The sequence below is a fragment of the Hirundo rustica genome, chromosome 9 (assembly GCF_015227805.2).
Source record: "Hirundo rustica isolate bHirRus1 chromosome 9, bHirRus1.pri.v3, whole genome shotgun sequence".
Taxonomy (NCBI): Eukaryota; Metazoa; Chordata; class Aves; order Passeriformes; family Hirundinidae; genus Hirundo; species Hirundo rustica.
This window is the reverse complement of record NC_053458.1, coordinates 23,771,765-23,797,591: the sequence shown is the minus strand read 5'-3', so window position 1 is coordinate 23,797,591 and position 25,827 is coordinate 23,771,765. Positions and strand designations below refer to the sequence as shown.

The 25,827-nt window shown below is 43.7% G+C and overlaps 2 protein-coding genes and 7 non-coding genes across 20 annotated transcripts; 1 reads left to right on the top strand and 8 right to left on the bottom strand.

Moving 5' to 3' along the window:
- Window positions 1–353: 353 nt before the first annotated feature.
- On the bottom strand, window positions 354–25,754 carry NPL (N-acetylneuraminate pyruvate lyase). 12 transcript variants are annotated; one of them, XM_040073298.2, is made up of 23 exons: window positions 25,692–25,754; window positions 24,580–24,627; window positions 24,076–24,117; window positions 23,759–23,805; window positions 23,409–23,442; window positions 23,000–23,079; window positions 22,392–22,416; window positions 21,918–21,963; window positions 21,152–21,197; window positions 20,454–20,482; window positions 20,217–20,259; window positions 15,366–15,498; window positions 9,520–9,592; window positions 7,940–8,013; window positions 7,472–7,559; window positions 6,305–6,362; window positions 6,146–6,221; window positions 4,159–4,251; window positions 3,689–3,837; window positions 3,435–3,481; window positions 2,586–2,670; window positions 2,214–2,253; window positions 356–1,134 (listed from the first exon to the last, which is right to left on the bottom strand). In XM_040073298.2, the coding sequence occupies exons 13-23, from the start codon at window positions 9,582–9,584 to the stop codon at window positions 983–985; spliced, it is 927 nt and encodes a 308-aa protein (XP_039929232.1). In that variant the 5' UTR covers window positions 9,585–9,592; window positions 15,366–15,498; window positions 20,217–20,259; window positions 20,454–20,482; window positions 21,152–21,197; window positions 21,918–21,963; window positions 22,392–22,416; window positions 23,000–23,079; window positions 23,409–23,442; window positions 23,759–23,805; window positions 24,076–24,117; window positions 24,580–24,627; window positions 25,692–25,754; the 3' UTR covers window positions 356–982. The 12 variants fall into 12 exon arrangements, 10 of the variants coding, with proteins under 10 accessions (XP_058277671.1, XP_058277672.1, XP_039929232.1 ...); XM_058421684.1 differs by lacking the exon at window positions 25,692–25,754 and adding an exon at window positions 25,435–25,567; XM_058421683.1 differs by lacking the exon at window positions 25,692–25,754 and adding an exon at window positions 24,855–25,017.
- HEBP2 (heme binding protein 2) lies at window positions 16,432–23,689 on the top strand. The gene is made up of 5 exons (XM_040072844.2): window positions 16,432–16,610; window positions 17,772–17,856; window positions 17,955–18,090; window positions 18,206–18,371; window positions 18,932–23,689. Exons 2-5 carry the CDS (start codon window positions 17,782–17,784, stop codon window positions 19,104–19,106), a joined length of 552 nt encoding a protein of 183 aa, XP_039928778.1. The 5' UTR covers window positions 16,432–16,610; window positions 17,772–17,781; the 3' UTR covers window positions 19,107–23,689.
- On the bottom strand, window positions 20,328–20,402 carry LOC120756901 (small nucleolar RNA SNORD47). Its single transcript, XR_005702296.1, has one exon. It is a non-coding gene; the product is annotated as a small nucleolar RNA SNORD47 (small nucleolar RNA).
- Window positions 21,260–21,335, bottom strand: LOC120756895 (small nucleolar RNA SNORD79). Its single transcript, XR_005702290.1, has one exon. It is a non-coding gene; the product is annotated as a small nucleolar RNA SNORD79 (small nucleolar RNA).
- On the bottom strand, window positions 23,270–23,354 carry LOC120756905 (small nucleolar RNA snR60/Z15/Z230/Z193/J17). The gene has a single exon (XR_005702300.1). It is a non-coding gene; the product is annotated as a small nucleolar RNA snR60/Z15/Z230/Z193/J17 (small nucleolar RNA).
- Window positions 23,523–23,603, bottom strand: LOC120756904 (small nucleolar RNA snR60/Z15/Z230/Z193/J17). The gene has a single exon (XR_005702299.1). It is a non-coding gene; the product is annotated as a small nucleolar RNA snR60/Z15/Z230/Z193/J17 (small nucleolar RNA).
- LOC120756894 (small nucleolar RNA SNORD24) lies at window positions 23,874–23,955 on the bottom strand. The gene has a single exon (XR_005702289.1). It is a non-coding gene; the product is annotated as a small nucleolar RNA SNORD24 (small nucleolar RNA).
- LOC120756908 (small nucleolar RNA SNORD75) lies at window positions 24,185–24,251 on the bottom strand. The gene has a single exon (XR_005702303.1). It is a non-coding gene; the product is annotated as a small nucleolar RNA SNORD75 (small nucleolar RNA).
- LOC120756902 (small nucleolar RNA SNORD74) lies at window positions 24,941–25,019 on the bottom strand. The gene has a single exon (XR_005702297.1). It is a non-coding gene; the product is annotated as a small nucleolar RNA SNORD74 (small nucleolar RNA).
- Window positions 25,755–25,827: the final 73 nt, after the last annotated feature.

Here is a 25,827-nt window from a genome sequence, read left to right as displayed (position 1 = left end):
ACTGCCAGAGGACAGGGTTAGATGGGATAGTGGGAAGAAGTTCTTCCTTGTGAGGGTGGAGAGGCTTTGGCACAGGGTGCCCAGAGGAGCTGTGGTTGCTCCATCCCTGAAGTGTCCAAGGCTAGGTTGGACATGGTTGGACGGGTTTGGGGCAACCTGGGCTAGTGCAGGGTGTCCCTGCCCATAGCAGGGGATAGAATGGGATGACTTTAAGGTCACTTCCACCCCAAACCATTCTAGGTTTCTATGAGTCTATGCCTTCCTAAGCTGCATGACAGCATTCTGCACTGCCACATGGAGGTGGACAGCTCAATTGTGGCTTTATTCCTGTCCTAAGGAAAAAAAATTGAGAAATGCCTGCTTATTAGTGACCCAAAGTTTGCTGTTACAAAAGGGATTTTTTTTTTTTTTTTAATTTTGCATTAAAGTGTATAAACACATAGATCAGACAGAAGCAGGATTTTACATGCACAGACAATGTTCCAGTGATTATGATGAACTGAGCAACCTGATGGTGTCATACTGTTGTTTAAACCAAATATGTAGTATCCTTATGGAGAGGACAAAACACCAACCAGCTGAGAAAGGTAGAGATCTTCCCCCTTTCTAGTCAAAAGTCATCAGCCTTCTCCGGCTGGGAAAAATTTGCTATTTTTTTATTAAACAATCCCAGTCAATCGTGGAACATGCAGAGTTCCAGGGGAGCAGTGTAAAATGTCAGGCCACGTGTGCCCCAGCAAAGCCAGCCCTACCAGGAAGGGGCTTGGGCACATTGCCAGTTCCCAGAAAGAAATCCTGCCCATCATGTGGGGGATGTGCCATATGGCAGAGAATCCCAGAAAAGGAACATCCGGATCAACGTGGAAATGAACATCATACATGTGGCACTTGGGGATGTGGCTTAGTGGTGGACCCAGGAGTGTCATGCTAATGGTTGGACCTGATGGTCTTTCTCGAGCTTAGTGATTCCATGGCTCTATGATCAGTTACCGTTGGGCCACACAATGCTGTCCAGCTTGGCTTTGGCCTTGACGATGAACTCACTGGAGGCACCAACAAGCGGAAGCCGTGGAGGTCCCATGGGAATGCCAGAAACAAAAGTCATTACAGCTTTCGTCTGTGCAACACCAAAACCTGGGCAGACAAAAGCAAAATCAGGATATTGGCAGACCACTTTCCTTAAAGCAGCCTCAATACAGGTGTCCAAAAAAGCAGCAGTACAGATCTTCTGTGTAATCCAGTATCAACCAGGCTTCAAGCACTTCTTGGAAGTGAGAACAGGCTAATTGAACAGAGGTAACTGTGCTTACAGACAGGAACAACACTGCAGTAAAAATTACACCTACTTATTACATTTATTCATATGTAAGCATCCCCCAATGCAGACTCACACAGAGTCAAGCCTTGGGAGTAGCGACATCCCGCTCTCTGTCCATAGCTCACAGCTAATTTGCCTCTGGATATTCAGTGTTTGCCTCTTCATCTATAAGGCTAAAAAATAATGCAATTCCTCTGACTTTGAACCCAAGAAATACAACCAGGCTGTAAAGCTTGGGGAGATTGATCAGGGCTTGCATATGTACAGCAAACCCACAGTAAACAGTTCTCTTCATTAAATGTCTGATATAATTTACTGTAAACATTTCCTGTTTCAGTCTCCCTACAACAATCTGTTGGGTTTAATTGCTTTTTATATTTAAACTTGATTTTGTTTCTAGAAATCATTCCATTTTAAAATGTTTTGGCTTTGTATAGCCTTCAAAAAAAATCCTGTTTAATTGCAGTAAGTCAGGAGAAATATCAGAGCTATTTTTCTATTTGGCCACCACCATTTCAGAAAAATTACTGTAGAAATAAAGCTGGAAATGAGCTTTTGGAGATGGAAGGAAAAAAAATAACAAAAAAAACCAACCCAGAGAAAGAGCCAGGATAAGGACAAGGGTAAATCACAAAGTCACAGCTTCAAATCTGTGAGATTTCACAGCAGAAGGAAGGAAGGGAGAGTGGAATCTGTCAGGGATGCTTGGTCAGCTCCCTTTGTTGAGCTCCCAACTGCTACTAAGTTGGGAAACAGCAGATGCAACAGTTTTTCTCTGCAAAATCTTTCAGGAAGGAAGTTCTAAGAGTACAGCAACATGAGAGTTTGAGAAGCAGAAAGTTTGCACTTTTAGTCATAATGAGGGAAACAGGCAGTGTTTACCCAGTTTACTTACCCAGTTTGATGACAAAGTTGAGAAATTCCCCAGTGAGAAACTAGAAAAGACCAACAGTAATTTATTAAGACCCTCAAATTTGAAGGTGTAAAAGCATCTAAAACTACTATATTTGTATCTTATACCATTGCTCACTTGGATGAGATTAGAGCTGAAGGGTAAGTGGTTAAAAGGTCTTGGTTAAAAAGTAGTGAGGAGTGGTCAAAAAAGTGAGGAGGGATGAATAACAAAAAAGGAGGTTGGAGATGAAAGGATTTTTCTTTAATAAAGCTGCCTCCTCGGTATGGATGACAGAATCACATGCAGAACAGCCACAGCAAAGCTCCGAGAGAGAGAAGGCTGCTCCCAGTGAGGCCTGGGAAGATGCTGTACCTGATACTGCTGTGCCAAGGCAAAGTCTGGCTTTGCAAAGGCTTGCAACATCAGATTGGTTTGTCGGCCCAAGTAGTTGTATGTACTGTCATAAAAAACAAACCAAAAATAGAATTGGTGAATGCAAAGAAGGAACTTAAAACCAGTGAGACAAAAGAAGTAACCACGGGCTTTTGCTGTTGACATTGTCATTATTATGAGAGAAACTTGTGGAATTTATGTGTGGTGCAATCTACTGTTAAGCATCTGAAGTATGCCAAGCTCCATGGAAGAATTAAGAGAGCTGATTTCTCTTCCCAGTTCTTTCCAATGGAACTGCTTTGCAAAACTAAAAATAAAAAGATGTCATCGGGGAATAAGGAAAGTCAATCATTTAGTTTTCCAGTTGCTTGTTCCTTTAATGGATTGCCTAGATGGGAACCCAGGTATCATACAGTAATTCAGCTAATCAGCCTGATATGAGGGGCAGAGGATAAATTAGAAATTAAACTGAGCACCTCACAAACTGCTCACGTGAACTAACAATTTTAACCTCTCTGGGATTTGGTTCCTTACCCAATGTAGCTAGAAGTGATTACCTACTTCAAAAGTTGACATGAGGTTAAAAAGTACATTGAAACCTTTGGGTCAGCTTAGAAACCACAGCAACGATCACCCAAAAGAACATAATCTGAGATCCTGGGTTACATGACTAGGACTGGGGTTAGATTATGTGTCTGTTTGCCTCTTACATCCCTATCCTGCAAAATCCTTCGTTCCCTGAAGACAGTCAGGGAAATAGACTGCAGATAGTGGAAGATAAAACAGCCCAGTGTATGTGTGAGGGGAAGGGATCCAAGCCATACTGACCTTCCAACTGCTCCATTTGCCCCTACTGCCAGTGCACTCAACAGTTGCTAGTTTGGGGTGGAGGGAGGGAAAAAAAAAAAAAAAAAGGTAAAAAAAAAATTACTTCCTGTAATAAAATCAAGGAAAAAAGGGGTGGTGGATGGTGGGAGGGAGCAGCAAAACTGCCTCACATCAAGAGTCCAGGGTTACTTCTTCCCCAATGCTGAAGCAAGAGAGTACCTCAGAAGAAATTACTTTTAAGAGAAGCTTCTTACCTCATCCACCCCATAAAGAAATTCAAACTCCCCTGTTTCATTCTTGTTTATGCACTGTGCCAGGTCCAAGAGGTCCGTGTCACTGAACTTCACACCCTGGAAGGTGGGGATCTGTGCTTTTATCCCATCCAGCAACTCTTCCACACGAACTGTGCACAACAGAGATCTCATATGAGGGAACACAGGCCTGTTCTGGGAGAGCTCCCTGCCTTGTCCCCAAGAGAAAGACTTCATATTTTACAAATTGCTCACTTTCAGCCTAAGCCTAGTAAATTATACAGCTCTAAAACAATGAGTAAGACAACAAAGAGTAAGACAACAAAGAGTAAGACTCTAATACCAGATCAGAAAAGGTTTAGGAACAAACCAGCAACAACACATTTAAGTCTAAACATAAATCCATGCTTTCAGAAACACCATACAACCTGCTTCCCAGGGCAAATAACCAAAGATCTGTACTCTGTACTTACTCTTCACCCCCGTCAGAGGAGGAATGTGATAGTAATAAAATGGCACCTCAGGGGCTTCAGATGCAACCTTCTGTAAGAAAGCGACCAGCTCGTCTAGAAGGAAACCATCAGGTACCCCGTAAGAGAAGACTATCCACAGGGAGACACATCAGATTCACAGCACAGGGGCTGTGGAGAGGCCTCAGCTCGTGCACCACACACAACTAATCATACAAAACACTTGACATGTCATAAAACATTAAATGTGACAAAAATCGAGGGAAGACAAAGACAGGCAAAGAAGAAAGGCAAAGACAATATTTCTTTTAAACCAAACCAGTGTCAGTGGCTCCCACTCACTCTCTTACAGGTGTAACTCAGGCATGCTCTCACATGTGCCAGACCTGTGCGCCAAGTGGTCTCAGCAGGATCACTTGTGTGCAACAGAGGACAAGGGATCAAGTTCATGTTCACCTCCCTGGGGTATTGCTTGGTGAGGATGATGAGCAGGATTTTGGGCAACTTTATTTGCACCGTTTTAGAAATCAAAGAGTTGTTATGGTTGACCTTCTTCCTGAGAATCTTGCTGATTGCATCCTTCATAGATCTCAGGCAATTTTCTCATTGACACAGGAAGAAGAAGAATGGCAAAAAACAGTGCTGAACCCTCACTGCCATCCTACTCTCGGCGAGGTTTCTGCTGACTTTTGTGCTATTCCTCTGTGAGTACTAGCCTGATTGCCACTGACTGTGTCCTGGCTGTCACTATCAGCCATTCTGGCAAGTTACTCTGGTTTCTTCTGGTGCTTTCATGTGAACATTTCCATTCAAAATTCATTCAGACAACTTCTAATATTTCTTTTACAAACCTCCACTTCATGTGCTTCTTTTATGTTATTGTCAGGATCTTAAGGACAAAATACTTAGTCTGCAAGTTTTGAGGTAACCTTAGACAGCAGAACCAAACCTGTTCACCTCAGAAACAGGAGCCACAGCTGTGTATCAGCAGTTGCTCAACTTGGTCAGTGCCCAGCAAGGGTCAGCATGGAACCAACTGCTTCCTAGTGTGGCCCAGATTAAGTGTGAACACCAAACTATCCATTCAGAACACAGACCAGTTAACAAGACTGTTCTTTCCAAAAGCAATTCTTCTTTTTACAAAAGGCTAACAAAATACATCCCAAAAGACTGAATCACGATTTTAAAGAGTTAAGATTTTAGCTAAAAGTTAGAAGCTATTTATATTGATCAAAATGTAAGTTAGATTAGTAAATGGTAGGTTAATGATTATTAGATGCCCAAGCTACAGCTAACTGTTATATTATGAGCTTGTTTATAGAAAAAGTGGAGTAAGTGAACAGATAAGAACAGATTGAAACCACAAAGAACAATGGCCAGCACCTGGACTTGGTATCAATCAATCACGAAGCAGGGGACCTTGGACAGTGCCCAGAGGGTCACAGAGACCTGATGAAGACTCTCCTGACTTCATCCTTTGAGACCACTGACCCAATTCGAGACCACCAACCCAATTCAAGAGAAGAACTGCGCACGCATGAAGGACTGATAGCCTCATTTTAATACAGAGTGGGGATGGGAGGTGCTGGGGTCATTCATATGTATTGTATGTAAGATCTTGGAAAATAAATAGAGAGCAAAGAGCCTTGTTCGGGGCGGCCACGCCTTTCGGAGATGACTCCCGTGCCGCCCGCCGGTGAATAAACACATCACTTTGTAAATTTAATTGGTTAGAGGGTTTTTGTCCGTGACTGTATCGGTTTTCAATGACTCAAGACATCCCTCCCATCTTCCCATTTCCTCCCATTTCTTACAATTCTGCTATCTCTCATCCTTAAAAAAATGCTTCTTGTAGGTTTTGCTTTTTCATTACAGTTGTGCAAACATTATCATCAGAATATTTTTTAAAGAAAATACATGGCATTAATCCTTTATCTGTGATGAAGGTTGGAAGGGCAATAAAAAGGCCTCAGCAATCACATCTACTCACCTTTGTTTGTGGGTTTGAAGAAGAAGGGGGCTATGACAGCAATGCCATCAGCACCTATAGCTGCTGCGTGTCTTGCCTATAGAAGACAGAGTGGAAAGTATCTGAGGGTACGTCTGCTTCTATTTATCACACACTGAGTGAAAAATCTCATATACACACCAGCTCTTGGCACTCTGGCAGATTCAGTGCTCCCACATGAATGATCACGTGGTCTAATCTGCACAAAAAAAAAACCCAACAAATTCAGATTTTAGGGAGGTTTCAGTGATGGTGAACTACCAGGCTGCCAAAATTACTTGCTTCAGCTCAATCAGCCACAGAACAAGAAACTAAAACAAGAGTTGAGCCTGTGTTGACCTGATGAGCAGAAACATGGAGAAAATGTTGCCAGTGACAAGTGGTGGTGGAAGAAAGACAACATTTTGTAAACATGAATCACATGTGACTTCTTGCTGTTGTACTTGCAAGGCTGTCAGGAGGGATGTATCCTAGCACTTTATTAGGAAATTGAAATTAAGACATCAAGGATTTAAGGGGAGGCTGGGAAGAGTAAAGGAAATCAAAGGAAATCTTTACTTTCTAAACCTATTTCTCTGCAAACCTATCAGAAGAGTTTAACCTCACAGTAGCACCTTTGACTGCTTGTCTGGTCCTGAGAAGGGAAGCTCCAGTCCATCAACCCCATTGCTGTTTTTCTCCTTTATATCCATAAGAGACATGGATATAAAGGCTATGGATCTGAAGGCCTGGATCCTTCACACCAGTTTATTTCTCCTCATTATCCTTCTCCCCCAAAACACCTCCTCCTCTGCACATCCTCTGACTCAGCATCCAAGAGAAAGGCAGCAGTGAGGGGTACAAGAAAGGGAGAACAAAGCTGCAATTAGATACACAGATCTGCAGATCCAGATTAAATTCTTTCTCCTGTTACTAATTTTGCACCTTTAGGGAAGGAGTTAAGCATTTAACACCTCAGCTTCAGTCACATCAAATAATCGAATACATTAAAATGTTCAGAAATGCTCTTTATTTGCATTTCTTCTCAAGACTAAGCAAAGGGGACAGCCCTTTTTTTCCAAGCCCTTTCTCATTCCCCCACCTCTCAGTGCACCAAAGGGAAGGACTCTCACAAGCTCTCTCAAGCAGCAGGAACAGACACCAGCTAACTGGCAGTGGCAAAAACATACTTCTGTGATAAAGGAGCTGGGGAGCAAAGCCCAGGAACAAAATACTAAAAAAAAGAAAGGTATCAGCACACTTTGTTTTGCAATCAGGCACTATTATAACATAAGATCTGGAATCCCCCACTCCCTCTCAGTTACTTACTTGTCTTTTCCCTGGCACATCCATTCTTCTGCCAGCTGCCTCCTCTCCTGGATGCTAAGGGACAGTCCTTCTCCTGTTGTGCCATTCACTGTTTCAACACAACAAAGCACAAATCACACCGGCTGAGGCCTCACCTACACACATTGGTTTCACTGAAGACAAGAACTAACATTTTTGAGTGGGGAAGAATCATTCAGATGAGTCTTCTCTATCAACACAGTATTATCCATTTATCTCTGGGAATATCACCTTATGGAGGCACCTTATTTTATCCCCCACAGAAATGGGGTGTGTGCAAAACCAGGTGCCTTAAGTATGTCTTAAGGTGAATATAAAATACCACTGGTAAATACAAATGGCCAGGATGATCCCACATCCACATTCCCTCCCACTACAGCTCATATCAGGTAAGATACCACAGGATTCCCATCCAGGTAAATGGGCTGTAATGCAGTTTCTGTCACTTACCAAAAACGTTCTTGACATTCTGCTCATTTACCAGATAATCCACGTACTGACGAATCACCGGCAGGTTAATTTTTCTGCAATAAAAGGAACCAAAGCAACCATTAAGTCCCCACTCACAGTTATTTTAAACTTAGTGATTAAGAAACAAAAAAACCCTACATATTTTGAAGCCTTGCATTTGTATACACACAGATTACCCAGAGGTAAGAAACCCTCGACATCTGTTGAACATCTGAGGGTAGCAGCTCAGCCTTGAATTCTCTCTTGCAGTTTCTCTATCTCCTGACAAGTAGTTCGCTGTTCCAAACTTTTATTGGGAATTGCTGCAGGCTTGTCACAGCAAAGGACTTTTTTGGGAGATATGAGAGAACAGGAGACACTGAAACCTTTTCCTCTTTTGAGGGAAACAGCAGTCCTCTTGAGAGCACAGAGTTATTTGTGCAAGCGCTGGCAAATGGTTAAACTGCTGGATGGTTACAACTGCTGGGTGCAGAGAGCAAAACGGCATCCGCTGGATGTGACTTTGACCTCTCTCTCATTAAAGGATGAGGAGTTTTCATTTGTCAAAAATACAGACCCAACTTATGGTCTGGAAGTCAATTCTGATGACTTGACAGGTTTTACACAACATTCAAAATTCTATAGATGCCTTCTCAGAACATATCTGACAAGGACCATGCAGTCCAGACAGAGGGCTCAGGTCACTCTCTAAATACCATGTTGCAATTAATTCGAGCAATAATAAAAAAAAATCAGATATAAGTTTACTGTAAAGCAAGAATCAAAGCAGTGACTGCAGCTGAGTTCCATGACTGGGATGAAGCCATGTTTTTCAGCACTTAAAGTTCACTTTTTGAGATCTGTACTAGCAAATCTCCACTGTCTCTCTCAAATGTACAGATCCTGATACATCCCCCATGAGAGCTCAGAGTGCTCAGGGTTCTTTGCTGACTCCAAACAACTTGGTCTTGCAACATCAAAATGCAGTGAGGAGGCTTCTGTTTGCCACCCCTGCTCTGAAGAAAGCTGACTTTCAAGTTTCAATGTGATGTTATTTTCAAAACTATGCTGTCCTCGCAGTATTTTCTTCAAGTTTAGACTAATTCCATGCACTCATACACACATGATTGCATGCATGACTTACCTAAGGTAAAGAGAAGTCTAAAAGGCCTTCAGATTCTGACAATTATTTTCTAGCTCTCGAGAGCTCTTTGGAACTAGGACTTCAATTTTCCGTAATAAATATGAAAACGCTGCAATGCTCTACACATGTAACTGTACTACGACTTAATTTGCACCGACAAAGCAACACAAAAAGAGATATGAGACTGATCCAAACTCTCCAAACACAGAGCCACGGTACTTGCTGGCAACAGAAGGAAGCAGAGACAGGGGAATCTCACCCTGGTCCTAGTGGGACCAATTCAATAGTTCCCCCAACCCCATCAGAGATCTGATTAAACAAACAAACAAACAAACAAACAAACAAAAACGGCAACAAAGCAAGCAGATCCGTTCCAAATAAGAAAGGAAAATAGGAGTGGAAGGAAACAGTAATCAGCACAACTTTGACAGCTCACCCATCCGGAGTCATTGGAGTGATGGTAGCAGCTACAAGACCCTTCAACTTCTTTCGGGGTGTCATTGAGCTGTCTGGGAAAAAAAAAAAGGGGAAAAAAGGGATTACCATCTCTGTTCAAGCGCTTCTGTGCAAGGGTAGAATCCCCGCGGGCAGCGCAGGGAGGGCGGCTCTGCAGCGGCGCGGGCCCGAGCCATTCCCGAGAGAAGGGACGGCGGGGTCGGCCCGGCTCCCCCTGACCTGGCTGCGGCTGCCAGAGCCGCTGCAGCCGCGGGAGGGAGCGGCCGGGCGGGAAGGGGGCGGGAAGGGGCGGCCACAGCGGCAGCGGCTGACGGCTGCACGGCCGGCCCTGCTCAGCCCAGCCTCCCCCAGCTTCCCCTCGCCCAGCCCAGCCGCACCCTGCTCAGCCCAGCTGCACCCTGCTCAGCACCGTCCCCTCGCCCAGCCCAGCCGCACCCTGCTCAGCCCAGCCTCCCCTCGCTCAGCCCAGCCGCACCCTGCTCAGCCCAGCCGCACCCTGCTCAGCACCGTCCCCTCGCTCAGCCCAGCCGCGCCCTGCTCAGCCCAGCCTCCCCTCGCCCAGCCCGGCTCCACACCGCCGGCCTCGCCCGGCCCATCTCAGCCGGCCCCGCAGCCCCCACGGGCTCCTATTGCCCATGCTCCGTGCAAGAGATAAGGCCGGTTTGGGTTACCCGTCGTTATGTGCAAACTTCGAGAAAAAAAAATAAATAAATGAACTTTTAAATATTAGTAAATAACAGAATGGAGACGAACAAAATCTTGGAATGATTTGGGTTGGAAGGGACCTTAAAAGGTCCCCCAGCGGCCGCCCCCTGCCATGGGCAGGGACGCTTTGCACAATCCCAAGGTTGCTCCAAGCCCTGGCTTTGGACACTTCCAGGGATGGGGCAGCCACAGCCTCCCTGGGCAACCTGTGCCACGGCCTCCCCATCCTCACACAGAGAAACCTCTTCCAATGTCTCCCCTGATGTCCTCTCAGCCCTGCTGAGGCGCTGGAAGCACTCCCAAAAACACTGCAGTGTCCCCGCTCTGGGACACACGGACAGATGCATGTGTCTGTGTGAGAAAGGCAAATGGAGCTCAGGCTTTCTGCTCCTTGCATGCAGCCCAACGTGTGGTTTTACCAGCCGTGTCCATTGTGGAGCGTGGGCTCCGTGGCAGCCATGCACAGCACAATCTTCTCCATTCCACCAAAACTGCAGCTGGGCCAGGATTCAAATCTGCTCCCAGACCTGACCAGTGGACTAGCATCCCATGAGACAAGGTACTGCCCTGAATGGATTCATAGCAATAAAGTTCAAAATAATATTTTAAAACATTTTCTTCAGTGTGCACCTTCAGATCTTCCATTAGGGTGTGTTTTGAGAGCACCCAGTGCCTGCAGGGAGAACAATCCCCCGTTGTGTGGTCCAGGAGCACATTTTTCATGTAGTCACACAATATCCTCAGGGGTTTGGGGCTGTGGTATTCCTCCTCCACTCCAAAATATGCTCACCGTGGGCTGTTTGCATGCAGAGATCACTCTCTGGGTTTTGGCCTCATTAGCAGCTCCTTCCAAAGCACATATATTTATTTTCCTTTCCTTAGAGGGTCATCTTGTTCTTTCAGAAATCCCATTTTTATACACTCTTCCATTTCCACAGGTAATTTCTCTTTCTCCAGGCTCAATAGTTGCAACTCTTGCAATCTCTTCCACCTCCCCAAAGCACCAGTGTACTTCTGGAAGTTCACAGACAATTGAGTGCTCTGTAGAGCCATTTAGACGAAGTCCACAAGATTTCCTGAGTATTTTAATGCGGTTTTAGTGCTACTTGATGGTGTTGACAGTGCAGGAGAGAAGCTCTACAGTAGCCTGGAGAGGTTTAGAGCTACTTAGAACTCTGCAGGAGTCACAGATCAGCATAAAAGGGTTTTAGAGCTGTTTTGAGCTCTTCAGAGGAATTTTAAAGCTGCTTGGAGGAGCTGAGAGTTAAATTCAGTTAAATATTATCATGGCTGGTTGGTATTCAGAAGTGGGAATCAGCTGGGGAGTTGATGTGATATCATTACCTATGTATGTATGTACCTACCTACCTACCTACATTTACTCTGCTCTAAATCTAAACGTGCAAAAACCAAAACAAATACTGACCTCTTGGATATTAAATTTTCATTTTAAAGTATTAAGTTTGCTGTTGATTCTACCTGAAGACTTGCCAGTTTAACTGTTCTTGAGTTAAGCATAACCTGGAGGGTTTTCCTAACTTGGCATTTTCTAAACTGTCTTACACAGACATTCCCTGGAGTCTAACAGGGAGCTAGAACTGTAAGTTCTTTAAAGTCTTTTCCAACACAAACCACTCTGTGATTCTCTGATTGAGGTTGCTGTGTCTGCTGTGTAAAAGATGTTTTAACATGCCAAGTTGATAGGTTTTTAGGTGTTAAGATGCTTTCCCATTAGCAGTCAATAAGAGTATAATCTAATTGATGTCTCTGGAAATAGAAAGAACTATCAGGGTGCACCGGAGCCTACGTGACCACAGGCAACCAAGAGAGTATCAGGGATGTTACTCTCCAAGCAAAGCTCACCTCTGAGCACAGCCAACACTGCCATCTGCTGCAGAGTGCAGCATTGGCTCATTCTGGGAATGGACAGGAAGAGACACCAGGTTCTTGAAGAATCCACCTCTGAAGGCCTTACTCACATCATCTCTAGAACAGGAGTGCCCACCAAAACCCCACACCCACTACCAATACTGCTAGAAAATGGGGGAGTACTGATATGATCCACACTCATGCCAGTAAGATGAGGACGAAGCTTAGGTGATAAACCCTCAGTTCCAGTTACCTCTTCATGACTTTCTGGAAGTGGGAAATATTTTAAGGAAAATACTTCCTTTAACATATTAATAATCCCTACTCTCTGGGCCTGTTTCCATCATGTCTGGACATGTTCTCAGGTTCTTGGGACTACTTGGGAAATCCTGAGCTCTCTAAGGCAATTTCTGCATACCAAGGTCTTTTTCAGACACGTGGGGCTGTTCCCACCATTTCAGAACAACCCTTCAGCAGAGTCAGGAGCTTAACCCAGGTCCTTGGCAGAGGAGCTGCCCGGTGGTCTCACTCCATGCAGCATAGGGACTGGAGCAGGCTGAGAATGACAGAGAGGGAGGGAGGGAAGGAGGGGGCCAAAGCAGGTAAAGAAAAAGTGAAAGGTCACTTTAAAACTCTGGGAAGGGGGAATCAAACAAAGAAAATGCAGAGCTCACTGTGTTTCTGCCTAGAAAGCTGTCCCCTCTTCAGAGCTATGTTTGCAAATAAGGTGTAATCTGTCACAGTTTAGGCTTAAGTCTCTCCTAAACCATTTTAAAAAGCAAAACCAGCAATACAATACATTTGTGTCATGACTCTTATCCTAGCAAACACGGTTACCTCTTTCCCTTAATGAGACACTCCTATCTTGAAGATAAAAAATTACCTTTTTTCATGTTCTTGCTTCTGAGAAGAATCTGTCAATAACAGAATGTGGATGAATTTGTAGGGGAAGATGAAATAATTTCCTCTCAGCACTCAGTGAGGACTGGAAGTTTCTGTGGATCTAGGTAACTTTTTTTCACTGGCTAAAGTTTGCTGAGACAATTGCTTGTGGAATTCAGTTTCTAGCTAGATCCCAGAACAGATCCATAATAAACTGTAGAAATAAACCAGTGAATAAAGCAGTGTATAAAACTCAGATAGCTTCTCTCAGGGCTCCATGCATAGAAGACAGGAAGGTTTTGGAATGTTTTTCATGGCAGCTGGGAGCAGTTTAGGATCAATTCCCCAAACCTGGAATGGTTTCAAAATGTGAGCTTCAGCAGAGAAATCTTGGAAAATGCCAAGTCAGGAGTGCTCTGGAGTGGTGTTGGGTGTAGGAAGCTTTTTATTTGGTCAAGAGCAGCTGCAGCCAGCTCCATGCATTCTCTGATGAAGTGAGCACAGAATCACTCATTCAGCAAGATTTAGGTAATGCTGTCACTGAGTAAGCAGGAAGATGAAGTAGTTTCACATGTGACTTGTAACAAACTAACTAGAATCACGCAAAACCAGGGACAAAACCCACATACACATTTCCAGAAAGCAGGTAATTTTTGGCTGAAGGTGAATTCAATGGTTAAGAAATTCCCCTGCTGATATAAAATGTGTAGGTCAGAGCATAAGGTCTAAATACCACCTCACAGCAGTTCTGGCACAGATCTCCTTTGCACAATTTCTAAGGATAACAAGGAATCTCCTTGGAACAGTACTATAGTAAATTCAACTGCTTCTTTAGAAGATGGTATGTTTCTGCTTCTTCATTTTCCACATTAGGAGTGAGAATATGACCTAAAATAGAGGCTTTCTTTAGAGCAAGGAGATAAGAGGCTTCTTTTGGGAGATGAATTTGCAGTAAACCACAGTTCATCTAACAGCACATAAGGACACTTCTGCTGCCCTTGACAGTAACTACAGTAACATCACATGCTCAACTCCTTTCCTGTGAAGTGAGGTTTCTGCACCGACAGATGAGGTGTATGTTTACAAAAGTAAAGGTCATATATATTTTAAGAGACTCAGTTCTTTTAAATGAAAATCATTGTCAAAGATTCTCTGCCTGGAGCTTTGGGTTAAGACCACTTGATAAAACATGTGAGTGGCCACACATCCCTGTTTGTCTCTCACACCCCCATTCTTCATATTACACTACAGACTTGTCAGCTACAAGAACATGACTCAAAGTTATCATTAAGCACACTGAAACAACACACTTCTTTCCTGGGTTCCTCCAGTCCTGACACAATTAGGTCAGTGGAAAAGATTCCTGCCTGTGCAAACAGTCTGTGCTTGCCTCTAGGGATAAAGGTAACTTCCAACAGAACTGCATCGATGTGACAGCACCTATTGTAATGTTGCCACACAGCAGATGGAAGCAGTTTTGCTGTGGAAAATATTGCTTAAGGTCTTGTTACAGAGAGGAAAAGTGGAAATCACAAGTGATGATATCACAGGCTTGTCCTTGTCCTTAGCCAGTCAAAGTTATTATTTAAGTACCAGTTCATTACAGTGCTCCTGCACAGATGAAGACAGTAAAATTAGGGTATAAACCACATGCTTTTATCTGCTCGTGCCCTTATCTCTGCTCCTTAAGGCAAGGGAACAGAAAAACATTGCTTTGTTAGATGTTCTAGAAAATGCCAGCCGCATCCCAAACACATATTTATGACATTACACAGAGGTCAAAAGTCAGAGCCTTTGAGACTTAATGCCTGCTGTGCATTTGGATTTTCCTCTACTTGGAGGTACTAGTGAGACTGTGTGTCAGCTTGCACCATAATGCCATCCCTATTCTCTAAGTTTTGGAATGTATATAATCAGAATACATGTCCCCATGCCTGCCCTACTGTCTCAGGCAGCTGTTGACATGTTCTCTCAATGTTTAAAAACAAGTGTAAAGTGTAAAAACAAGAGTGCTGGAAAACAACCTCTTGGGAAAACACTGAGGATTGTTCTCCAGCCTGGGGGTGCTCCACCAGGAACAGTCAACTCTTTGTCAGGGACATCAGCTGGACACATACAAACTCACTGGGTGTTTGTTCTGGGCCTCTCTGCTTCAGAAATCAAATGAAAATTCACTGTGAGCTTGTCTTTATCTACAGAGCTATTGCCCCCCTTCCAAGGTAATACTTCTCAATGCTCATCATTGGGATCAACTTGTGGAGATTTTCCAAACTATTGTTGCTGGGTATTGTTTTTCATAAGACCTTTTCTACTCTGGAGGTGTTAAAAAACACTTCCATCCCTGGGGTGACAGGGTAAGGTACAGCTCACCTTACACCAGCCCACGCCTTTGCACGCCTGCAGCTCCTGAGCAAAGACCAAGCAGTTTCTGCTCCTCCAAACACCCTCCTGCTGTTGCTGTTTGACCCAAGCAGAGCACAGTAAAATGGAGAAATACTTTACTCTGTAAAATAAAAAGCACAAAGCATGCAGAGAACTGGTTACACATTTCAGGCCTCAGTGTGTTCGAATAAACTCCAGTACCAAATGACTGTACACCACCCTCTTCTGTGGCTCTGGAGAGATTTGTGGCTTTACAGATAAATTCACAATTGCTACTTGGCGCGGTTTTACTTCCCTTTTCAGAACAGGAGTGGATCACACAGCATCCTGATGAAGTTCCCTGCAAGCAAAGTGGGTTTCCTGTTAAAAGTCATTCCCAGCTATGGATGTCAAATGTCCCCGAGAGCTCAGCTGAATTTGGCTGCAAGGAATTTGCACAAGCCATGACAAACTGAGAGGTGTTCTCAGAATACAAACTGTGGAGTTTAATCTGCCCTATTGTGCTGGTACCAAACTATGTCTGGAGCTGCAGCTGGCTAAATGAAGAGCCCAGCTTCACTGTGTGTATTATAAGCAGGACAGGATTTCACAATAGCTTTGTATAACCCCTTTGTGCAGATATCCAAGGGCTAAGAGGGCTCATTAACCTCAAATACCGCTCAGAACAGCCAGCCATCAGAGAACACTGTCTGTCTTTCATAACATGCCAGCAAAAATCTCGTGAGGATGGCCTCAGCAGAGTGTGCAGCCAGATTTCTACCTACCCTTTACCCCTGTGGCAAAAAGGAAAAGCTGGCACTCTGCATAGCATCACTCTCCCGTAATCCAGGTCGGGTGGGGGGACAGACACGTTATTTATGTGAAATCCTTTCTCCCAAAGCACAAAACTGCCACTGACCCTGTCACAAGCGGCCACGCAGCCATGGCAAACACGGGAAGTTACACAAGAGTGCAAAACTGTTTATAGAGCCAGACCACACACTAGTCCCAGTGTTGCCTCGTGGGTAGTAGGTTGGGCTTTTGACATTTGCATGGGAGCTCTCCAATGAGACCCAGAGCAGGACAAGGCTCCAGCCCTTCTGGTTTTCATAACAGTAGCCACCTCCAGTAGGGTTGAGGCATGGGAGGAGCTTGCCCAAACTCAAATAAACACTGACATGCAGCATCTTACGAGGATTTGCAGCCTCCACAGGACACACTGCAACAGCTAGAAGGACAAGGACAGCTGAAACTGTAAGTATGTCTACCTTCCCCACTTCCTTAACAGCACTAGTAGTTTGTGGAGTGGCATGTTCTGGCTGCTCTTACTTGTGCTAGCAGTGTAACCTGCTGCCTGTCCCTTTGGCCCATGTGTTAACAGCTGCAGAAAAAAACCCACCCTAAACTACCCTATAGGCATATTTATGTGAATAGATGGACATTTCAAAGTTCAGCTTTCCTGTACATCTAAAAGAATTCAACTCTATCTGGAGGATTCTTCTGTTTGTCTCTCCCATCCCAAAGTATCATTTAACATAATTAAGTATTTCTAATGTGCAGTCACTGACAGTACTGGCCACCAAGTTAGAAAATCCAGAGCTGGGAGGTCTACCTAGTAGGCAATCACATTGCCTCACATTGTTAACCAAGAAATAGGTAATTAAGTCATAGTCTGAGAAGACAACATTCTATGACCTGAGAATCCAGATAATCACTGAATTATGTGCTTTTTGCAACATGAAGGGTGAAGGACACTGTAACATTAACAGAGGGCAGACACTGTCAGAATGTAGGCAAATACAATGCAGTCTGCCTGGTTAACAGAAGTCATAAATGGAGACCACTAAAATCTCAGCATTTAATCAGATCTGATCATTTCAACAGTGGTTTTGAATATTTTTACTCGCTTTGTTTGGGACTGTTTTGAAGTTCTCACCTTTTTTCCTTCCATGTCAAGGCTATGGAGGAAAAGTTATTAATTCAGAAATACAAAAAATATCATTTATCCATAGGACTCTGAGGCTAAAGGCCTTCAAGAAAGTCATCGGCTTTCATGAGAGGCTAAATAAAGTTAAGGGCAGTCAACACCAGATCACCCACCACACTGCTACTGCTTTCTCATCCAGGAGCAGACTGAAGTCCTTTTGACGTATGGATTTCCAAAAAACTTCCACTTGCAGAATCTCACTATGCACTCAGGAAATACCTTTTTGTAATGGAGAAGCAAGGGGAGTATAGCCTGAAAGAACACTTCCTCCTACCAGTAGAAGTAGTTTCTTGGTGCTGGTGCTCTGTTCCTGCAGGGCTAAATGGCCTTCAGCCTTTTTTCAGGCCTTCCACCAGCTCAGTGACAACTGAAACGCTCTGGTGCCAGATTAATTTAAGAGATGCCAATGAACTGTGTCTGCCTTCCAGCTCTGGCAAGATGATCAAGTCCTTCAAGCAAACATTTCTGTCCCTGGACCTGCAGTCCCCTCGCTGGAGCTCAGCAGAGGCAATGGTAACTGCAACAACACTCGGATGCTGATTTGGAAAAAGTAGCTACTAATTTCTGTCAACAGCCATCTGATGGTTCCTGTGACTTTTGCTACCTTTCAGGCAAAGGACTATGAACTGCGCCAGTATGAGACAGCAAAGTGGGTCAGCACGGTCATTAGGGGAGAAACCCAGAAGGAAGCAATGCGCCAGGGCTTCTGGAAACTCTTCCACTACATCCAGGGAAAGAACGAAAAAGGTAGGACATGCTGGCTTTAAATGGAAAGAATTACAAGCAGCTAACAAACACAAATAATAATGAATGAGAGGAGTTGGGGAATGCAGCTTAGACACCTGGTTTTCCTTTCCTCTAGAAATGAAGATTGATATGACTGTGCCAGTGACCTGCCTGGTAAAATCAGGCTGTACAGACTTCAAGATCTCTTTCTTTGTGCCATTTGAACACCAGGACTGCCCCCCACAGCCCACAGACTCCAGTGTGTTCATTGAGGAACGGAAGGCAGCAGCTCTCTTTGTCCGGTAAGCCAAACAGCACAGCTGAGAGCAGACAAATCCAGGGCAAGAGCTGCCCTTATTGAAGTGTGAGCTACACTTTCTTAAGAGATGACTAAGTGTGGATAGACCCTGCTGTTCAGAGCTTGAATTGCTGAAATCCAGCTATTAGGAAATCTTATGCTTGGGTGTCTGGTTTACCACAAAGTCAAGGTACCAAGCTGTGAAACACTGATGTTTCTAGAAGACACTTGAAAATGGCATTGATTTTCATAGATGAAGCCTCCAAAATAATTTTCTGAAGACAGTTTGTTCTACTGAACATCTAAAACCACTCTCCCAACACCCTTTTTTATTTGTAGTCCTGAACTGCCAGAACACATACAGCGTACTTGTTACTTGAGTGTTCACTTGTTTTAAATCTTACATTTAAAAACAGCATAAATACCCATGTTGCATGACTACTAAGCTCTGCATGGGTAATCTACCAACTACAAACTGCATCACTTCCTTTGCAAGTCTAAAGTTTCTGTCTGTAAAAATAAAGCCAGGGGCTTGAAGCAAAATCTCCTTCTCACTTTTACCAGGTCCTTCGGTGGCTTTGCCTCCCCAGAGAAATATGCTGAGGAAGCTGATGCTTTGGCCAGAACCTTAAGAAACAGAGGCCAACCATTCCATGAAGACTTCTTTTATACTGCAGGCTACGACAGTCCCTTCAAGCTCTTTAACAGGCACAACGAAGTGTGGTATTTCAAAAAGTAACATGATGGGAGAATTGAAAGAGGCTACTAATCAGCTCTGGATGAAAACAGACCATATTACTGGCTTTTGTTTTAGTGCAGAAGAGGTTTAATTCAAATGTGGCCACCATGTTTAACCTACTCTTACTGAAAGGTTCTAAGCAACACTAATAATCTGAAAATAATCCTGCTGAAGTCATGTAGTTTTACTTCTCATCAGAAGTGCTACAGCACTAGTTGAAGTCTTATGGAAAAGGAGTTCTTCATAACTGAGTTTCATAAGCTGATTTTCTCCATATTGACATCAACTCTCAGAGCAGAGAAGAATTTAAGTGATTTTTTCAGAGAAGTAAGTTTCCATTAAGGAGCATTAGAAAGCAGAAATATCTTCGCAGGCCTTAGTAATTTAAACAGTAACTGCTGTTCTCCCACCTTCCCAACTGAATGTTTTTCCCTCATGAAAGCCAAATGTGTTGTTTAAATCCAGAACCCTTTGAAAAGGGCTACCAAGTCCCAGGTGTACACTTGTTCTGATCTGCACCTGAACACTTAATTACAGGATTACTGGTGGACTATTATTTTAGCAGCAAATATACAAGTAGCAAAGTTTAGCTCTCACCTTAAATACTTGAAATACTCTTTAAGTTATTTATATGTCTAAATATGGTCACCTGCAGCCTGCACACCAGCAGTATTTGACACCTCTGTTAAGACAACCTGCAGGACTAGCATCTAATCTAGTTTAGTCCCTGCTCTAAATTAAGCCTTTAAAATCGTAATATAGCAGCTTGGAGGTGTTTTACATCAAGTTGTTCCAGCCAGAAAGGATGTCACAACACCAGGTAGAGTTTGCAGATTTTTATTAGATCCAATCAGCACCAGGCAAACATTACCAATGAGGTAAAAGCACACTGGCTTTTTTAATGCCGTTCATGCAAGTGTAACCCATTTCTCAGCAATCTTCCACCTATTAAGACAGACATAAGAATTGTTGTAAGGCACCAAACCAGCATAACACACTTGATGGGAACATCTCAGACCTTAGAATTTCATCTCTGTTCAGTGAGAGAGTTCAAGCTAAGGTTTTCATCACTTGTTCCAACAAATACATTATTACAGCAGTTACACTCACCTTCTCAATTCTTCATACACTAGTTTCAGAGTTGCCTCTTCACCTAAAATCAAGAAAACACGGTTAGCATATGCAGCAGCACAACTGCTACACATTCCACAACAGCTTTGTAACCTCAGACATAATAGGAACGGAAAGGGTAATATCACAGCAACTCATCTGGCAGAATCAGTTTCATCAGTGGCTACAAATATTTCCACAAGTTTTTAACACAATTTATATGTTGTGTGGACTTACCCAGTGAGGCTGCAGACAGCAGTCCCTCCCTGAGGAAGAGAGAAGTACTTTCAGAATAACAGCAGCATTATATGCCAAGTTTATTTACCTGTGAATTTCTATCCATCAAACTATTTTACCTAAAAGGAAATTGATTTCTAGCTGGCAACTTACAGGTTTAGCTTACAACACCCGAACAGGATACACAAAGCTTACAAACCCTAACTTAATCAGAAATATTTAATTACTAACATATGAAGAACCAGGGAAAGTAAAAAGCTATTACTTTGCTTTGTGATACCTTCTCTCCCAACAATGTTGTGTTTCATGATTTTAAATACCTAAAATACACATACTATAGGTTTTCATAATTACTGCTATCTTTGAAAATGTTTAGTGTTCCACTTTGTTTGAAAACAAGTTTGTACAGCAATCATCTAGAACTTGAGCAAAATTTCTGTAGAGCCAATATAAAGGTTAGCAGTAACAACTGCTGAGAAGTGACAGCTACAGCACAAGACTTTTTTTAATTCCAGAAACTCTTTATGGCACTCCAGAGTGCCATGTTACAGCAGTGCCCACAGAACACAGCCAGATACAATAAAGGGAAGACAAATCAGGTATCATATTACAGGACTAATTTTAGGCACCACTACTTAAGCATTCAGCACAAAGACAATATTCCAGGAATTATTAAACCCCATATACTCTACACTTACCTCAGACACATCCATCTGGTTTCTTGAACTCCATGCAAACTTCACCCTGTAAAGAAGTGAAATTGTACTAACACACTTTGGGCAGTGGTTTGAGAGTGTGAATGTGGGTACTGTTTCAGCACAAGAGTTCTCCTCAGCCTCTTTCAGAGAGATTCCCATTGCTCAGAATTCATCACAAACAGTACATTCACAAGAACAGCCTAATGTTGTATCTCCTGTTTGTCCTTTAAAGGGGGATCTGACTTCAGAATTTCAGCCCTTACTCTCAACCACATCCTCATTCACATCACCCTAAGAGCTCTGATCTAACCATCGAGATTAACAATTTACCACACAAGCATTCAAGATCAGTGCTACTTCCTAAAAGAGCCCACTAAATTTCAACAGCAAGAAGTTTTAACAGCAGGTAATTATACTGCATTTGCTCAGCCTAGAATGTGTGGCAACCTGGTAGCAGAGTTTTCCTTATTAAGTAGGAATTCAAGTAGCCCATAGCAATTATACATTTAAAATGGTCACCACTTTTTTCTTTTTCTTTTCTTTTTTGGTCACAGAAAGCAGGTAATTCCAAGTTTGAGATATGCAGCACCTTGGGAGAGTGAATCCCTACAGGCTGCTGGCAAATCTGTGGGCTTTTTACCCGGAAAAGGCGATAAAATCACCAAGAGCCCTGTTTAATGCTGCACTGTAAAGGCCAGAATCCAGTAAGCTCCTCATTCCCTGTATCACACAGTACTGGGCAGTCCCTGATGTGTTAACAACTTACTTTTGCTGGAGCACTACCAGGTGCATCACTTCCAGCTCCATCACACCTGGATCAAGGCAAACCATTAATTAGGACAGTACAGAAACAAGCAAAGGAGTAAGAAAGTAAGTCAGGTGCCTGCAGTCAGATAGAGCTAATTACAGACCTCCATGATTGAAGTCAAGGCAGTCACATCTCATCACACAGGCAGCTCACACTGTGCAGCCCTGCTACGGGCAGGAGGGCAAACACTTCAATGGTTTCAGCAGAGCAAATTCAAGAGCTCACAGTGACAAGTTTAGCGCACATCAGCCTGCAAAGACTGGGCTCCGGCCAGCAGTGCCCCTTTAAAACATCCTCCTGTTTTGGCTGAGATGCAAGCCACAGCCTATGAGCCCCTTGCCCCTTTCCCCCTAGCTGACAAGCAGTTAAAATACTTTACTTATGGGCCTGTGTTGAAATCCCAATACTTAGGAAGTTAAAACAAGTACTTACCTCACAATGAGAAACATCTGGAAGCCTGCAAAGAGAAATTTGCTATTAAGCAGGGTCCAGCAGGAAGTTACAGCTTTAAAAACAACTTAAGTAAAATACTGTATCAGAGTTTGATCAAGTTTTATCCTCATGGAGATCGGAGACCTGATTCAACATCATTTACAGTATGCTGCAACATTCCCATCCCCCTCTGAAGGCAGGTTGTAAAGCCATTTCCCAGCACTCTTCAACACTGAGATGCTCATTCCTGAACTCCAGAGTGGGCTGAAATTGCACAAAGGAAGAAACCTTCCAATTGCAGAGTTCAGTGACATGAGCTTTGTGTAACCAAGCTGTGCGTATTATGGAAAACCATTTTGGGACACTAAATTCACAGTAATGTGGCATTCATCATTTAGTTTTAACAGGAAGATTCTAGAGTTCATTAGCATCACAATTATTGTATGCTCTTACTGTGAAATACAGAAAACTGAAGGCACACTTACAGTATTAACCTTTGCCTCACTTTTTAAGAGCAAAATGAATATGCAAGCATCTTTAAAAGCAAACCCTCAAATACAGCACAGATAAAAGCAGCATCCATCTTAAAGTAAAGGTTTATTAATTACCTTTAATTAGGAAGGTCTTGTCTTCACCAACATCAGTAACAGGTGAAATAGTTTCTCACACAAGAGGCATGGGGGCTCCTCTGTCCAGGGCAAAGCAACAAAAATACTTTTAGAACCCGGAGCACCAACACCTGATTAACCTTATTCTGGCATATTTTGTGTTTGACTTCACAAACACATCCTACTCATCTTTCTACTCATCTTACTAATTTTGGTTTTTTATATTAAACCCACATACTGATCTTCTGAGATAGATGTTTAAGCTCCAGGAGGCTGCATCAGACATGGGCGAAAGACAGTAGCTGTGATCATCACAGGTTATCTGCTGAACTATGCAGTCATCACACAACAGCCTTTGCAAACAGCAGGGGTGAAATCAGTTCTCAGATGCCAGCAATGCAGTATTTACCTTGTAACAGCTTACAGTTCAATCTGCCAAGTGCCTGCAACAATAGAAAACAAAGTCAGATCCCTGCAGCCTTTGTGCCCAAGCCCACAGCTCCTACTGGGAGAGCACAGGAGCCAGATACATCAGATAGGGGCGAAGAACAGAAGTGTTCATCAGAGGATATTCAGCTGAACTATGCCATCATCATTGTATCTGCCTTGGAATCATAGTACCAAGCAGTCACCTCTTGTGACTGCTTTCACAAGTAAATTTTCCCAATTAAAAAAAGAATAAAGTTTGAATACTAGCAAGTATAAATTGTTTCTGGTCTTAGTAGAAAGAAATCTCTCCACAAAGCATGTATTTCTTACCAGGTGATGTTCCTTCTACGTTATCTCTGAAGTGCAGGATTCAAATCCTAGAAGTAAAACACTTGTAAACCATATATTCAGCAGTCAAAGCACCGAGGGCAATTTTCAGTTGCTGTGCCTCAGAAAACTGTTTTGGTGGTAAAAGTGCTCATCACTCTCTTGGTCAAGAGTAGCAAATAAGTGTCATCACTGTGGCACCACAGGGATAGCTTTGCTCAAGGAATTAATTATTTTCTGATATTATCAGAGCAGAAGATGTTGTCTAGACAAATGCTAAGCATCGTTTTATATTTATTTTTCAATAATAATTTTTTTACCTTGGAAAGAAGTAGCTTCAAGTCTCCACATTTGGGGGCAATCTGGAAGAGATGAAAGTGTTGAGGATGTTTGCAAACCCAGCAAGCTTCTCTGGCAATCACATTAGAAAGCCTCAGCATGGAGTTTTCAGAAATCACTTCTGTCCACTACTCTTATAATGAAACCATCACAGGCTTTGAGATTTACTCTAATCAATCCCCAGTGAACCCCTTTTCTACAAGATACACCAGGCAGTTTCTCCAAAACGCTGCTGTGAACAAAGAAACAGCAGTAAAGGAAGAAAAAAGGGAGCTGGGGGTACTCTTGCAATCTGGTTACAGGATGAGCAGTAGTTCATAAACATTCTCCAGGACAAACTGGTGACTTTTCCCACCAGAAAGGTGAGGCCTGCCCAAGACACTACAGACAATGCCCGAATTACAACTGCCAATACTGTAACTCCCTGATGTACAAAAATCCAGCATTTGGTAATTTCAACTCTGTATGTCAGAAGCAACACTTACCTGGACTGAAGCCATGAGAAGGGAAGAGCGTAGCTGACACATGCTGAACTGAAAACAAGAAAGCATATTAGTTTCTTGTTTGAAAAACGATGCAATATTCACAAATATTACCTAGAAAAATACTCAACAAACAACATCCAAAATACTCAGAGTTCTAAGATTTTCCCTGATGCAATCGAAATTGCGGCCACAAAAATAACTGCTATTATGTATTTTTAAGCAGGATATGATCACTAAACTACTCTTTTTCTATAGCACTGATTCTGCTGTATTACCACTGGGGCAGCCAGGCATGAACTTGGCTGCTCAGAAAGGCCCCGCGGCGTCTCAGCTCTCCTGGATAGGCCACCCGAAGTATTCCATGCCCAGCTCAGATATGTTGGCATTCATCAGCCTCTCAGATGTCCCTACCAACATAGTTCTCATCATGTGCAGAGCATATGGAAATTAAGTGAGCCACTTCTCTTAAAATGTGCTGAGTTAGGACTTGCAAGGACCACGGAGTCCAACTCTTGGGCCAAGAGTCACCACATGTGCCTGAGCGCACTGTCCAAATGCTTTTTAAAGCCTCGCAGCCTTTGGGCTGTGAAGCCAGTCCTTAACCCTTCTACACTGCGTGCACACCCCAGCTATATAGGGATCCTTACTCCTTCCATAACGCTACTACTACTTTTTGCACAAGGTTTCCCGTTTATCTGCAAAAATAAGCTCCTCAAAGCCCAGTAGTTAAAAAAATCCGAACCCGCAAGAACCGGAGACGTATTCACTGGTATTTATAGCGGGCACGGGACCTCGCCATATTCCACGGCCACATCTTACACGTAACAGGCCGGTAGGCAAGAGCCGGTAACTCACCGCCTGAGGTGTTATCCGGAGCCGCTGCTCTCCCGATCCCCGGTGGGGCCCCACAGGACCCCTCCCTCACACACCCCCAGGGCCGCCATGAGGCAGAGCCCCCGGCGATCTAGGCCGCGGACCAGGCCCGGCCGCGCAATCCACTTCAATCCTCCCTTTCCACCTCCCATCGGCGGCCGGCCCGCAGCCGCGGGGCAGCTCGGCCGTACCCCGGGTTGGTACCGCGGCCCCCGAGCGCGGAACCGCGCCGCACTCACCGGCGGGGCCGCGCGGGGCCCGCACACATCCCTCAGCACCGCGGGGCCGGAAAAGGCCTGGCCGACCGCCCGCGCCCCTTATATAGCACAGGTCACGTGGTGCAGGCGCGGCCACACCCACCGGGGTGCCCTCCGC